Source organism: Bos taurus, chromosome 15, assembly GCF_002263795.3.
Source record: "Bos taurus isolate L1 Dominette 01449 registration number 42190680 breed Hereford chromosome 15, ARS-UCD2.0, whole genome shotgun sequence".
Taxonomy (NCBI): Eukaryota; Metazoa; Chordata; class Mammalia; order Artiodactyla; family Bovidae; genus Bos; species Bos taurus.
The window spans coordinates 28,184,905-28,200,833 of record NC_037342.1 but is presented as its reverse complement, the minus strand read 5'-3'; the positions used below and the strand labels follow the sequence as shown (position 1 = coordinate 28,200,833).

The 15,929-nt window shown below is 52.1% G+C and overlaps 1 protein-coding gene across 1 annotated transcript in view; it reads left to right on the top strand.

The window, feature by feature from the left end:
- The window catches only part of DSCAML1 (DS cell adhesion molecule like 1), a 366,160-nt gene that overhangs the window by 260,559 nt on the left and 89,672 nt on the right, over window positions 1–15,929 (top strand). The window contains exons 4-5 of the mRNA XM_002693002.7: window positions 6,233–6,379; window positions 12,998–13,276. Of these exons, the coding sequence (XP_002693048.1) occupies window positions 6,233–6,379; window positions 12,998–13,276 (426 nt within the window). The remainder of the gene's footprint in view (window positions 1–6,232; window positions 6,380–12,997; window positions 13,277–15,929) is intronic.

Below are 15,929 nucleotides of genomic sequence, written 5' to 3'. Positions count from 1 at the left end.
AGAAGCAGGGAGGCCAGTAAAGAAGCTGCTGTCCTGCTCCATTTCCTCCTTTGCTCTAGAGGCTGGGTGGGATCTGTCCAGTTCACACCTTCCAGCAAACCCTCACCACCCCCGCTCCTCTGCCTAGGACCCTCTCCCTACCAACTCACGCCTTCCGAGAGCAGGGAGAGAGAGGGGCCCACCATTGCAGAGGGCAGATTTTTCTCCCCCAGCCTTCAAGGGCCGCCAGGAGCCCTGAGGTTTCTGAGCATTACCTCTCTGTGATTACTACAGCTCCAGGGAGTCTCCAAGGCCCAGCTCTCTGACCTCTTGGAAAAAGACAGAAAAGTTGCTGTCAGCTCAGTTATCACTTGTGTCCAGGGCCTCTGAATGGCCAAGAAGGGCCTCCTTCAGTTCCAGGTTCCTGGGAGGAAGGGGGAGACTGCAAGAAACCTGGCCATGGGAGGGGGCAGAGAGCCCCCAACAGTGGCCAGCCCTCCATCTCTTGAGATGGAGCCACTTGTGCTGACATTTAACGAGTACCACCCAAGTGCTGGAGACGGTCCCATGCAGTAACTCATCTTTCATCTAGTTCTTCCAATACTTCCAACAACTGTGTGACCTAAGTCCTATTATTTATTATCTGCATTTTCCTGAAGCAGAAATGGGACTCAGAGAAGTCTGGTGTGATATAGAGACATCCACTGTCAGAGTGAAGGGCCTTACAGTTTAGTTAATCCAGTGGTTCTCCACCCTGGCTTCACATTACATCACCCAGAAAGCTTTTTAAAAATACCAATTTCCAGGCCACACCCCTAGAGATTCTGAGTTTAATTTTAAAAGCTCCTTAGATGATTCTAATATACAAACATAGTTAAAAACACATATCTCCTCCACCTTTTCCCTCTTTGTACGGGTGGGGAAGCTGAGGGCCTGAGAGAGGACTGGACTTCCCTCGGGTCACCCTGCATCCATTTCCCAGGGCTGCCTAAACAAATGACCACAAAGGGGTGGCTTAAAGCCACAGAGATTCACTGTGTCACGATTCTGGAGGCCAAAAGTCCAAGATCAAGGTGTGGGCAGGGCCCTGCTCCCTCTGCAGGCTCACAGAGGTGGGGGTGGTGGGGGGGCGGGCAGTGAGGAATCTTTTCTTGCCTCTTGTCTGGTTTCTGGGGTCACTGGCAATCCTTGGCTTTTTTTTTTTTTTTTTGACCATGCCACCCAACATATGGGATCTTAGTTCCCCAACCAGATATCAAACCCATACATTGGAAGCATGGAGGCTTAACCACTGGACCACCAGGGAAGTCCAGTCCTTGGTTTTCTCTGCTCATAGTTACATCACTGCAATCTCCACCTCCGTCTTCACAGGCCTTCTCCCTGTATGTCCCTGCCTGTGTCCAAATTTCCCTCTTCTTATAAGGACATCAGTCATACTGGATTTGGGATTGACCTTATTCCATTATGATCTCATTTTAACTTGATTCTGTTTGCATTCACAAGCTCTGTATGGACACTTTTGTGGGGGACACTATTCCACCCAGGATATGCCTCCTCATTAGTGGCGGAGCTAGGGTGCAAATTCAGTCTCCTAAGTCTCAGTCCTGGGCTTGTCCCCAATGCTGGGTGTCTTGGCCCCTCTTTATCTTCCTCTTCTCACTAATGGCTTCCATTGAGCCCCCTCCACACCCTTTACCAGCCCCCATTACTAAAGGCTCAAGCTTCCCTGGTAGAAGAACATTCTTCTAACTGTGGAATCCCAGAGGGCAGAAGCCAGATTCAGGACTTCCCCATGGAACCCAGTTGAGCACACAGGGATGCTCCATGGAGACTTGATAAATGGAGCCAAACTATCGAATGGATGAGTGTGCCTTTGTGAGGAAGTGAAGACCCCTCCGATAGAAGCAATCAAGCAGAGGCTGGCTAAATGTATGTCTCTATAAGAGGTGCTGTTATTCTGGGAGAGTCAGCGTAGCACAGAGCTTTAGAGGAATGTGGAAAGTAGACTAATGGTCTAGGCGCTACACCTTATTTGCTGTGTGACTGTGGGTGGTTTATTTAACCTCTCTGTGCTTTGGTTAGTAACAACAATAATATCCATTCCAAAGGAGTGTGGGGATTAAATGAGATAATGTTCATAAAGTCCTTGGCCTAACATGTAATGGGTGCTCCATAAACCAGATCACCAGGAGAAAGGATAGTAGAGTATTCAAGTAATAATAGAAAGAAAAGGATTCATTAACCACGCACAGCACTCCCCGGTCTTGGGTGTGTTCACAGACGATACTGCAGACTTTGAGATGTGACAGACAGGCATCGCCAAAGGCAGAGTCCACACTGCAGCACAGTTCCATGCCCTCATCCTAGAGCCTAAGGGAAAATGACCCTCCGTGAGCACACTCTTGACATTTAGAGTACAACAGTTGTTGTCACTCTGACTTGACCACTAAATGTCATTAGCACACCCCTAAGTTTTGGTAACAACCAAAAATGCTCCCAGACACACATGTCCAAGTGGCCTCAGGGTGGAGGCCAGACATGGTGGTCCTGCCTACTACTCCATCTTTCCTCCAGCTGGACGCAGCCTACCCCAAGGAGGAGAAACCAAGACATTGGGATGATAATGGCTCCTCTCCCCAATCCAAGGACAGGTGGTCCCACTGGGCTGCAGAGGATGAGCTGCCAGACTGCCAGGGCAGCCCCCTGGAGCCAGCCTCGGAGGCTAGCTGTGTTTGGAGTCCCGGACCCTCTGAACCCCCCACCTGCAGACTGTGCCTCCTCCCCCTCCACACCGAATGCCTCTCACTCCACAGGCCCCCTTCTCCATCCTTCCCCAGCAGGGCCCATCATCTGATTCTCATCAAACATGCAGAACTGATGTCGCACACGTCCCCCCAGTGGGGATTAACATAATACCCCTGATTTCTCCCTCCCCTCTTACTCGCCATGCATCCCCCTGACTGCAGCCTGCCTTTGTTTCAGGAGGAGCGATACACTGTATCTGGAAATGTTACTGCAATTAAATATGCACAAGAAGGGGGGAAGGGAGGGGGAAAATGAGGACAATGAAGGATGTGAAACATCAGATGCAGCAGCTGCTTGTTGCTATAGAAACCTCAGATCCCCACCACCATCACCACAGCACCCCTCCCCAACTTAAAATTCCTCAGGGCCAAGTGCACCATTGCTGGTGTCGATCTGAGGATAACAGGGTCCTGGCTATCCAGGCTGGAGCACCTGTGGGCCACTAGGGCTGATTTTCGGGCGTTTCCTGTTTTTCCTCATCCCACCACCTCCAACACTCGTACTTCTGATTGGCAGCAACACCCTCCAGTCGTCCTGCATTCCAGCCGCAGTTACATAATAAATTACAAGAGCGCTTCCACGTTTGACTTTGGGATGTCACAACATGGAGACAAAGCGGCAGGTGCAGAGTCTGGGTGGGGAGCCTGGCTTCCTCCATGCTTCCTGCAGGTCCTCTGACTGCTGGCAGCAGAGCCGGCTCCTTCCTGCCTCCTTTTCTTTTTTTACCCACAGTGCTGAGTGGGGGTCTACACGGCATGGTCTTCGTGTTGGAGGGGGCAGGGCGGGGGTCCACAAGCTCCAGGCAGCCTTCCAGCTGGCCAAGTGTTCCTCTAAGGAAATCCAACAAGATGCTACTCGGTGGGGATCTGCATGAAGTCCCGGACCCAGACCCACTTAGCCAAGAGTGTCCAAGAGTGGAGAGAAGGAAGGTAGCCTAGGTATAGCTTGTGGACACATGACAAGGACCTTTAAATCAGAGTATGAAGCAGTAGTAAAATTGATCTTTCCCCTCATCCCTACTCAATTCCCCCTGAAAAGTTAATGCAGCTTAGGTGGGTAGTTGGTAGCCCTGCTCTATTCTGCCCTGCTCAGATAAGCTGTTTGTTAGACCCCACCCTCAGCAAAATGCCTGGCACCTAGCAGGTCTGCTGTTCAGTCTCTAAATCGTGTCTGACTCTTTGTGACCCCTTGGACTGTAGCTCGCCAGGCTCTTCTGTCCATGGTATTTCCCAGCAAGCATACTGGGGTGGGCTGCCATTTCCTTCTCCAGGAGACCTGGTCATGTACAAAGGTATATGGAAGGGAGAGAAGAGAAGGGGGGTGGGGGAAGTGGGAAAGAGGGAGGAAAAATTAAGAAATTTGTAGATAAACCAAAGTTTATTAAGAAGCCAGAGATCAACTAGATTGAAGAAGCTGTTTGAAACCCTACTGTATAACAATTAAAAAAATATAATCCTTAAGACTCATGAAAAGTCAAACAGCCTGATTGCTGCCTTCCAGTGTGTGAGGGAGTGTATCAGTCACATGAGTTTAGGCTGCTCTGTAGGGCTCCAATGAGTAGAAACCAGGACCCATGGAGACCAGTTGTGACCAAGGAAGATCTTTCTCCAAGTCAGCACCGTCAACTTTGCAGTGGGTCACTGAATGAGGTAGTGAGTTCCCCAGCCCTGGAGGTATTCACATGAAAGCCAGAGAAGCTTTGTCAAAGATGCAGTCAAATGCATTCAGCTTTTCAACCCTGCAGATCTACAGGTTTCATTGTTGGAAAATGTCCTTTCAGGAGGTCCCTGTCCATGGTGCTGAGATCTTGGGCTTTTGCTTGGCAGGATGAGACACCACAGAATACTAACGGGAGAGTGTCAGAGCTCTTGACTGAGAAGGTTCACTCAGCCCCCAGGTGGGAGGAAGCAGACCTCAAATAACAGGATTTGAAGCGGATGGGGCTCCCCAAAATGTTTCCTTGTGAAAGCCTGGCAGTCTGGTGTTAGCAAGTCCTTTGTCTGAGGTCAGCATTACCCTCTCTCCAGCAGCTTTCTTGTAAGTCATCATCACTGTCCTGATTCTGATGCCCCCTCTGGTGGAAATGGCAGCCTGGGCTCTTCTGTGTCTGCCTGGGGAAGCAGCTATGCCCTCAGAGAGCAAGGCTGAGGGACCCTAGGTTAGCCTCTCCATCTCAATCTGGCTGGATCTTGGGTGGGAGACCGCAAGCTTAGAGAGTCCCAAAGCCAAATACAAGCCTTTCCCCAACCTTGAGTCCATATTCTCCCCATTTTAAAATCAGCCCTAAAAAAAAAGCAAAAAAAAAAAAAAAAAAAAACCCAGCCATAACTAGCTCAAGTTCAGGGTTTGCCTTAGGATCTTGGATGAGGAAATCCACTCTACCTCGAAGTAGAGTCTTATAATCAGCCAGATGGGTGAAACTACTCTGTCCTTTCCACTTCCCAGCCAAGTCACGGCAGTGAGACTACAGAGAGGACAGGGAAAGTAAAACAGCGCAAGCGCCTTTGCCTTGAATGATGGGGACTTCCCTAGTGGTCCACTGGCTAAGACTCTGTGTTCCCAATGCAAGGGGCCTGGGTTTGATCCTTGGTTAGGGAACTGGATCCCCCATGCCACAACTAAGGATCCTGCATGCCACAGCTAAGACCTGGCACAGCCAAATAAGCAAAATAAATAAATAAATAATTTTTTTAAAAAAAGAACTGCATGATGAATTAGCATCGTAGATCTGCATCTCCACACCCCCTCTCTTAGTATAACTTAGTCTCAGTAATTGTTTCTTGAGTGAATAAATAACTGACATTGAAGGAAAAGGATTTAGGCTTGTTTGGCTCAGTGCAGAGGGAGAGCTAGGAGCTGGCGAAAGGCCTGAGTTCTGATCCACTTACTGCCTGTGTGATTTTAAAATGGGGATGACACCTCAAACAGTTGTAAGAAGAAACAAGCAATGATTGTTAAAGCTTTGCAAACTCTCGCCAAGAGATAGGAAAGAGGAGGACTGTTGCTCCATAATTGAGCACTTGCTGAGTGCCAGACACTTTATTGTTTTTGTCATCATTATATCCACTCCATGAAGTAGTGTTTACACTCTGTTGTGCAGATAAGACTCAGAGAGGTTAATTAACTTTCCCAGAGGCACACAGCTAATAAGTGGAAGAGTCAGATTGGAACCCAGATCTTGACTCCAAAGCCCAGCATCTTCCTGTGAAAAGCTGAAGCATCTACACTTAAAGGAATAATTATCGTGATTTCTCTTTGTTTACACATGGAAAATGCTCATCTGTGAGAGATGCTCTCCTCACAGCTTCAGCCCCCTTTCCCCATCATCTCCCATCCCCCGGGGAACAGGGCAACCTGGCTGAGCAGAAGTCCAGCTCCAGGCCTGAGTTGCTTCTGGGGGCAGGTCCCGCCAGAGAAGTAATCAACTGTGTCCTGATTATGTCTCCAGAGAACAGGTTTCTTATCACTTCCCACGGCGGGCTGTACATCTCTGACGTGCAGAAGGAGGACGCCCTCTCCACCTACCGCTGCATCACCAAGCACAAGTATAGCGGGGAGACCCGGCAGAGCAACGGGGCCCGCCTCTCTGTGACAGGTAGGCCAGAGGGCTGGAGAGGAAGGGCGGGCACCGGCCTGCCCCTGAGACCGGGTGGGCGTGCTGACACCATGGAGCAGGGAGTCTGCCATGTAATCAGGGTATTCAGGAGGAGCAGATTCAGGAACACAGGCACAGAAAGCACCGAGCAGACCTTATCTGGTTTGATCTGGGATATGTCTCATATAAAGAACTCTGCACTTCAGTTCTTTTCAGGCGTCTACCTGAGAAAGCTGAATGCCCCTGAAGAACTGTTGGTTGATTTTGTTTAGTCACTAGGTCATGTCCATTTCTTTGTAACCCCATGGACTGTAGCCTCCAGCCTCCTCTGTCCATGGGATATTCCAGGCAAGAATACTGAAGTGGGTAGCCATTTCCTTCTCCAGGGGATCTTTCTGACCCAGGGATCAAACCCACGTCTCCTGCGTTGGCAGGCAGATTCTTTACCACTGTACCATTTATCAAATACTGGGGGATATGGAGCCCATCCCCTCTCCTTTTTTTGCCTTTGACGCCTGGAAGCTCATAGATATAATCTACTGCTCCAACGCAATAATGATTGGATTTGATTGGATTAAGGAGACTTTGTATTTCCTTGTGTCTCTATTTTTTTTAAGATTCTATTAGTTTATTTATTTTTGAATACATATATATCTTTCATTAGGGGCTTCCCCAGTGGCTTAGCAGTTAAGAATCAGTCTGCAATGTAGTGGCTTCAGGAGACACAGGTTTGACCCCTGGGTGGAGGATATCCACTGGAGAAGGGCATGGCAACCCACTCCAGTATTCTTGCCTGGAGAATCCCATAGACAGAGGAGCCTGGCAGGCTACAGTCCATAGCGTCGCGGAGTCGGATACGACTGAAGTGACTGAGCACACGTGCTCGTATCTTTTATTATAGCCTACCTCACAACATTTGAAAGTAGGCAAACACAGGTAAAAAAAAATCTCTAAATTAAGTAAAGGATCTTTTTTCTGGAATGATTATAGCTTCTTACAGAAGGATGGAAGCTGCTATTTCCTGAATCTCCATGTGCCAGAAATTTAGTTTATGTACTGTCTCTTAGGCACTATCATAGCCGGGTGAGGTGTGCACTGTGCTCCGTACTTCTATAGGTAAGAAAATCAGACCTTAGGGAAGCCAAGCCACTTATCCCAACTGTTTAACCAGTGGGAGGCACAGCCAGAATTCACATCCTCCAGCCACAGACCCCCATGGAAGGGGCTAACTGAACACCATGCAGATGCCCCAGTTACAGAGGAAAGGTCACCTGGCGCTCTTCAGGGGAGGCCTCCTGGAGTAGCACTTTTCAGACTCTTGACAGTGATCCTCAGACATCATCACCAGTGCCATGCATGCTGGTGTTTCCTACCAGACGCACTGTGACGCACTCTGATATTTCCTATTCTACTCTATCCTGTCTCGGTTTATCTAAATGCTGGTCACCACTCACCACATGGATTCCATCACTTCCTAACCGTGTGTGACCTGCAATTTGAAGATCCCTGCTCTTATGGAAGCGGGGTCAGAGTAGCTTCTGGAAGGAAGATGAACTGATTGTCAGAACACCTGGTTTGGAGACTAGTACCACCAAATCACTCAACCCCTTTGGGTCTCTGTAAAAACAAGCTAGATTAGGTGACTTCTCAAATTCCATTTTTTTTTTTTTTTTTGTGGAGTATAGTTGCTTTGGGCTTCCCTGGTGGCTCAGAATATGCCTGCTATGAAGGAGACCTGGGTTCAATCCCTGGGTCTGGAAGATCCCCTGCAGGAGAAAATGGCAACCCACTCCAGTATTCTTGCCTGGAGAATTCCATGGACAGAGGAGCCTGGCAGTCTACAGTCGATGGGGTTGCAGAGAGTTAGACATGACTGAGCAACTAACATATAGCTTATATAGCTGCTTTCCAATGTTGTATTCGTTTCTACTGTACAGCAAAGTGAATCAGCTCTATGTATACACATATCTCAGCTTTTTTTGGATTTCTTTCCCATTAAGGTGACCACCAAGCACTGAGTAGTTTCCTGTGCTACACAGTCTGTTCTCATTAGTTATCTGTTTTATACACAGTGGTGTATATATGCTGACCCCAATCTCCCAGTCCATCCCACCCTCCTCCCCCTCTTGGTGTCCATATGTTTGTTCTCTCTGTCTGTGAGGTGACTTCTCAGATTCTGTCTATCTCTCTCCTGTGATTTGGGGAGGATTACCCTGACCAGCCAGAGAAGGCGATGGCACCCCACTCCAGTACTCTTGCCTGGAAAATCCCATGGGCGGAGGAGCCTGGTAGGCTGTAATCCATGGGGTCACTAAGAGTCGGACACGACTGAGCGACTTCACTTTCACTTTTCACTTTCACGCATTGGAGAAGGAAATGGCAACCCACTCCAGTGTTTTTGCCTGGAGAATCCCAGGAACGGGGGAGCCTGGTGGGCTGCCGTCTATGGGGTTGCACAGAGTCGGACGCAACTGAAGCGACTTAGCAGCAGCAGCAGCACCCTGACCAGCAGGTGACTGTATCAAGGGCCCCCTCTTATTTGCCTGGTACATTTGGGGGGCAAGACCAGAAGCCAGGAGAGCAAGGATTGGGCTCTCTTTTTCTCTTGTGTGTCTCCAAAGCTTGGGCCTGTGCCTGGCACATAGTAGGTGCTAAGTCAATATTTGTGGTTAAAACTAGCCAATGCCAAGTGAAACTGCGCTGTTGCTTGGGGAGGAGATGGGACCGCACAGTGTGGCCCCACCTTTGTGGCTAGACCTTGCCATCTGCAGCCCAGTTCCCAAACGTGCCGGTGGCTCCCTTCCGAATTACAGGGACTTTTGGGTATGGTGTTTTGCATCTCATTTGCATGCCTCTCACACGGCACCAAGTCCCCCATCCTGCTGGGCTGCTGCTTGCCCTTGCATGAATATTTAGCCCCTTCATCCTACTGATCTTACTTCTGCTTTTGTCCCTCCAAAAAGACACCCTTTAAACTAGAAGAGGGCCTTCCCTGGTGGTCCAGTGGTTAAGACTCTGCACTTCCAGCATAGGGGGTGCAGGTTCCATCCCTGGTAGGGGAATGAAGATGCCACATGCCACATGGTGCAGCCAAAAAATGGGGGTGGGCGGAACTGGAGGATATGCCAACCCTTCTCCCTCTGGGGGGCTGTGGCGAATGCCTGCCAGCTGGGGCTGGGGGGCGTGGAGAATGGGAGATGCCACTCAGAGACTCAGAGATAAAGCCCAGATAAACAGAGAAGCAAAGACAGGGAGGCACCCGGATGACAAAAGAGGAGAGACATGGGCACAGAGGGAGCAAGACAGGGGACAGAGGAAAACAGAAACCTACCAGAGAGGTGAGGGTGGACAAGACGACAGCGGCAGGGAGACAGAGACCCAGAGGAGGCCGCTGGGAGTGCAGAGGCACCCCGGGGAAGGGGCCCCAGGACTGACTCGGGCCCTGATGTGATGCGACGTGACGAGGAAGTCTATGCGCTGCTTGTCTTGGCAGAAATGCGACTGATACCCAGGCAAGGCAGTGCAGAGGGGAATTCGTGCCAGGGGGGTGCTCAGGCCGCAGCCCCCCGACCTCAAATCTCAGATCCATTCCCTGAGTCGAGGGTAGGGATCAGCTTTCACCTGAGCAGAGGCAGATGCAAGGAAAGTCTGAGCCCCCTCAAAAAAGGCCTAATAACCATTCGACACATTGAGGTGCTTTTTAGACTTTATTACCCAGTGCTGTCCTGAGCATCTTCTCTGTGGAGTAGGCACCTTCATCTGCATTCATAAAGGAGGGGACCTCCATTCATAAAGAGTGACCAGAGAGGCTGAGAGGCTACACCCGGGTTCCCCAGCTCACGGGCTGCCAAGCCGGGTGCAGAAGCCATGTTCCAGGGTGGCATTGTTCAGCCAGCTGGGGGAGGTCCCAGCAGCATCCCCCCAACTCCAGGGCACCCTGACCCCCTCACAGCAGCCCCGCCTCGGCCCTAGAGATTTCTCAGGGCCGGGCCATCTGTCTCCCCCAGCCCTGCACCAGCCCTGGCAGCACCCGATCCCCCCAGGCTGTCACCGTACACGCCACGGCATTTTACTTCTGCTCCCGAGTAATGAAAGAGGTTTCTTTCCTTCAGAATTTAATTTCACGCCTGAGACTCGGTGATTAATTCCCTCCCACCGCCCCCCACCACCCCCGCCCCTTCCTCCACCGCCCCGTCGGCCCCTCTGCTTGTAAATTCTGCGATGTGCCACGGAATTTGTGTATTTTGCATCAATTAAGTGTCACGTTGAGTAATTCTTCCCTGGCACCGGGTTTGTTTATCCCAACCGTTCCCACAGGGTTGTAGGGGAAGAGGCCGCAGAAGCTGGCGGGGCAGGCGGGCGGGCACGGAATAGTAATCGCCCGGCACATCTGCGTGGCGGTTCGGCGTCAGCCTGGCTCTTTGACATACGTTGTGCTTTGTTGCCCACCACAGCCTGGGGAGATCTGGAGATGGCAGTGTCACCTCTGCGTGCAGGAAACTCAGACTCTGGGAGGTCATAAAACACCCCTACCCACCCACCCAAGGTCACCCAGCTCAGCAGTGACCCCGGCCACTGGCATCAGGGTCGCCTGATTCCCACTCCCCGGCTGCTTGTGAGAAGCCTTGGAGGGTGGGAAAAGAGCAGAGAGCCTTCTGCAGGGAGGAGCCTTCCAAGCACAGCCCCTCTCCAAGGGGGCGGGTGGGGGGCAGTCACAGGGTGAGCCGAGAACAGAGGACATTTCCCGGTTCGTCAAGGAGGGGCCAGCAGGGTGTCAGCACTCACCACTCACCCTGGAGCCAGATCCAGTGTTAGATTGTTCCGTCTCAGACCGCATTTACTGAACAAGCATGGGGAGACCTGGTTTTAGATCCTGGCTCTGCAGTGGGATCCTGGGCAGGTCACTGCACCTCTCTGGTCTCAGGGTCCCCATCTGTGTATGCCCTCCAAGTCCCTAAGGACCTCCCCCTAGTGGCTCAGAGGGTAAAGAATCCTCCTGCAATGCGGGAAACCCAGGTTCGATCCCTGGGTTGGGAAAATCCCCTGGAGAAGGAAATGGCAATCCACATCAGTATTCTTGCCTGGAGAATCCCATGGACAGCAGAGCCTGGCGGGCTACAGTCCATGGGGTCACAAAGAGTCAGACACAACTGAGCAACTTCACTTTCACTTTCCAAGTCCATAAGTCAGCTCTACTGTTCCATGAGCCTATGAAGTTCCGCAGTGTGGAAAAGGCAGACCGCTGGCCCACCCCCTGCCCACGTGCCCCCATTCACCCTCCCTCGGATGTCTATGGCTCAGGCAGCCCTGCTCTGCGCCAGGCACGTGGGGATGCCACAGGGGATCAGCACTGCCTCAAGGAGCTTCCAGGGAAACCGGATACATGGCCTGGTGCAGACGGCTGCTGGCAAGAGCTGTCGGGGTTGGGGTGGGGGGGCCCGAGGGCGGCAACGGTGGTTGCCTCTGGGAGGGAAATGGGGAACTGGAGGCGGAGCGAGGGGACTCCCTTTTCACTCTATGATCTTGTCTACTTTCAGAAGTTTTGCCATGTGTGCGTATGGTGCCTTTTTTTTTTTTTAATCTTTTAAAAAGAAAAGTTTGCTTGAAAATAAAATGAAAGAAAAAGAAAACCCTATGGGCATCCAGTGAGGGTGGCCTGGGGGAGATGTCCAGAAAGGGTGAGACTGAAGCTGCTTTCTGAAAGATCAGTAGGAGTTGGCCAAGCAGAGCGGGCTGGTGGGTCACCCAGGTGGCAGGCAGTGTGCTGACAACATGCCCGGTGCGGGGAAGTGGTGACATCAGAAGGTCGGGGGGGCGGGCCGGGCCAGGGGACCTGGTTGGGGTGAGATCACAGATCATAGAGGCCTAACTCAGGATAGGAAGTGGGGATTGTAATATGTAGGTAAAGGGAGCCTGTGGGGTTTACATCAGGGGAAGGTCCCCAGTGGGCAGAACACCCAGACAGGCCTTTCAGGGTGAGAACTAGACTGAGGTAGCAGCCAGAATGCTGCTCAGATGGCAGGGATGTCGCACACAGAACCCCATCGATGAGGGCCTGGTCTGGTTTGGGAACGCAAAAGAGGGGAGCATTGCTGGATGGCAGGTGTATTTTACAGAAGGCTTAACTTCTGAATCCTTCTGGGCTTGGAGAGAAAAACACTGCCTCCTCTGAGCCCACCCAGATTGCAGGTGGGAGCAGGCAGGACAGAACCGAGGTGCCCATCCTTGACAGACCCAGACCAAAATGGACCAGAATTATAGTCCCAAGAGGTCATGATTTTCATGCCATGGGGACTGTCTGTATGAACATCTCTCCCTGCCTCTTGTGGTTTTGCTTTCTCCCTCTGTTTGTCTGTCATTCTAACCTAGTCTGCCCACCACATCCTTACCTCCCTCAGCCCCTGCTCCCAGCCATGCTTCCCAGGGCCTCCATCTGGCTGAGCAGGAGAGTTTGGGCCAGAGTCTGGAGCACCAGGGGATCCAGTGAGCCATCCCACTGGGTATCACTCACTCCAGGCACCAGTGGGCAGCAAGTTCTGGGTGCCTGCCTTCCCACCCCGACCCCCACCCCACCCTTCCCAAGACTGGCCAGGACCACTCATGCTCTCTGCCTTCCAGACCCTGCTGAGTCGATCCCCACCATCCTGGACGGCTTCCATTCCCAGGAAGTGTGGGCCGGCCACACCATGGAGCTGCCCTGCACCGCCTCCGGTTACCCCATCCCTGCCATCCGCTGGCTCAAGGATGGCCGACCCCTCCCAGCCGACAGCCGCTGGACCAAGCGCATCACGGGGCTGACCATCAGTGACCTGCGGACCGAGGACAGCGGCACCTACATTTGTGAGGTCACCAACACCTTCGGCTCGGCAGAGGTCACAGGCACCCTCACGGTCATTGGTGAGTAGGGGAGCGCCTCTTCCAGCCCCAGTAAGCTTTGAGAACGCTGCCTCTGGTGGGGAGGGACATGAGGGCAGCCCAATGCTTCTGGCTGGCCCCAGAGATGATCCCCTTGTTGGGGAAGGCAGGTTGGTGCCCTGAGAAAAGTACTGGGTTTGAAATCAGAAGACCTGCCTTTTAGTTCTGATGTCATCAGATAATAACTGACCTGGGGGAAATCAGATAACCATGAGCATCACCTCTGTGCCCTTTTCTGTCGAACAGGATAATAACCCTGCCCCTCCTACCTCCTAGAGGTCACGAGGGTCACAGGGAACAATGACAGTGACGTGACAAGCTCATGGGGTTTCTCAGCTTCTTGGGAGGAGGCAGTGTCTATACTAAAGGGAACGATGCTGATGTGAATCTAGTAGGGGACATATGAGTCCATCAGAGGCGACATTCAGAGTATTTAGGGATAACTTCTAGGGAGACACTGGGGGTAAACACCCAGGGCAGCCTTTCCAGGAACTGTCAGTTGGGCATGAACTCTGGTCCTTCCTGTTCCTCCTCACATTCCAGAGTCCCAGGGTCCAGGGAGCACACATGGAGAGCAGGAGGCCTTCACAGACCCCTGCTGTTGCTGAGCCCCTGGAAGGGCAGAGGAGCTGAGGTCAGGCGGGAAAACCTCTGGAGGGGAAGTGGTGAGACCTGGAGCTTTCTTCCCCCACCCCACCTCATCTCTCTCTAGGGTTCCCTGCTCTTGGGGCTTCAGGGAAGGTGTTGGCAGAGAGGGGCTGAGACTTGGAGACCCTGTGGGATCTCAGTCTTGTGGGGCAGCAAGAGCCTGAGTCCACGAACTCTGAACCTGATGACATCCTGGGGGATTCAACCTGGTCAGTGGAAAGAGGCTGTCCAGAGGTGGTCCCGTCCCCATCCCCCACCTCTGCCGTTGAGATTGACCAAAGAGGCTCTCTGCCCAGCTCACCCCCTGTCTCATGAGCACAGAGCTGCAGGTCTCCAGACCCTCGGCTGGACCAGAGGACCACACAGAGCCCACCTCCTCTGGGCTGACCTTCTGGGTGACATTCTGTCACCCTCAGCCCAGATATGGGCCCAGTCTCCTCCCCATAACCACAGGGATCTTGACAGTTGGGGCATGTTTATCTGCAATGCAGGGAGGAGACCCTCCCCGTGTGAATTCACTGTGAAGCTGGAAGAGCAGAAAGAGCCCCCAAGAAATGCTCTGGGAGCAACAGTTTGTGATACAAACGCTTAGGTTAAAATGCTGGAAGCTTAGGGGCGGGGGAAGGTCCTCTCGTACAGACAAGACATGGACCACAGAGTAGGCAGATAGGAGGACCAGGGTCCGTACCCTCTTCTAAGCTCCATCCAAAATTGTTTGGCCTGCAATGCGGGAGACCTGGGTTTGATCCCCGGGTTGGGAAGATCCCCTGGAGGAGGGCATGGCAACCTACTCCAGTATTCTTGCCTGGAGAATCCCCTTGGACAGAAGAGTCTGGTGGGCTACAGTTCATGGGGTCGTAAAGAGGCAGACATAACTGAGCAACTAAGCACACAGTATTACCTTCACCCCCTTCAACCTCTTCTGCTACACACAAACACACACTCACACTCATACACGCACACTATCTCAGGGAACAGGTCAGGAGGGCTGCATACCCCCATCCTTGGAAAATTAGCACACCTCACTCTGAGTTAATTTGGTGTTCCAAGCTCCAGCTTCAGTACAGACAGGCAAGCAAGTACTTACACACACATGTCCAGGCAGATGTGTTGAAAGTTCACATGCCCACTTCCCTGTACACACATGCGGACATACATGGTGTCTATGTACACCCACAGGTACACACTCTCATCCTAGACCACATGGACACACAATAAGTAACTGCCTAGAGCTGTGTGCACATGCTCTGCCCCTGCGGGCATGGATACTCCTGACTCTCTGAGATGCAGAGCTCCCCACAGTCCCCCTCACTGGGCTGGACTGGATAACCAGGTTCAGGGGGAAGTGACATGGCTTTTCTCTGTCTTCCTTCCCCTCTGATAGCCCCTCTTTGCCAGGTTCATGGAGAGGAAAGCAATGTTTTCATATCCCCCTCATTCTGCCACCCAACCTCCCACCCATCCTCCGTGAGGCCCTGTGCAGAGGCAATGAGGAGAGAGCTGCTGGCTGGCAGGTCCTGGGAGCCCTGGCTGGTACCTGGGGCAAGTGGAATGCCACCTGCGTCATGGCACACTGATGTTCCCTGGGTAGCAGGCAGAGGATCTGGGAGTGAACAGGCTAAGCAGAGTGTGAGCAGACTCCTGCCTGCTTTGACTGTGCCCACCCAGGCAGGCCTGCCATACGCCCCTCTCCTGCAGGCTCCATTATTGGGGGTCTAAGGCTCCTGCAGGTCTCTGGCTCCTGAAATCCCCAAGCCCATGGAGATCAAGGGAGAGAGGCCAGCTTGGGGCTGGTAACCAGCCAGCCAGTCAATCAATAAACACAAATCAGACAGCAGTTGTGATATAAAGATGAGAGACATCGCCCTTCTTTCAAGTGGCTCACAGTCCAGGGGGAGAGAGAAAAACAAAGTGGTGATCGGAAGACGGTGAGCTTGGTGTTCTGTTAGTTACACACAGGGAGCCTCAGAAGAGGAATCCTTAACCC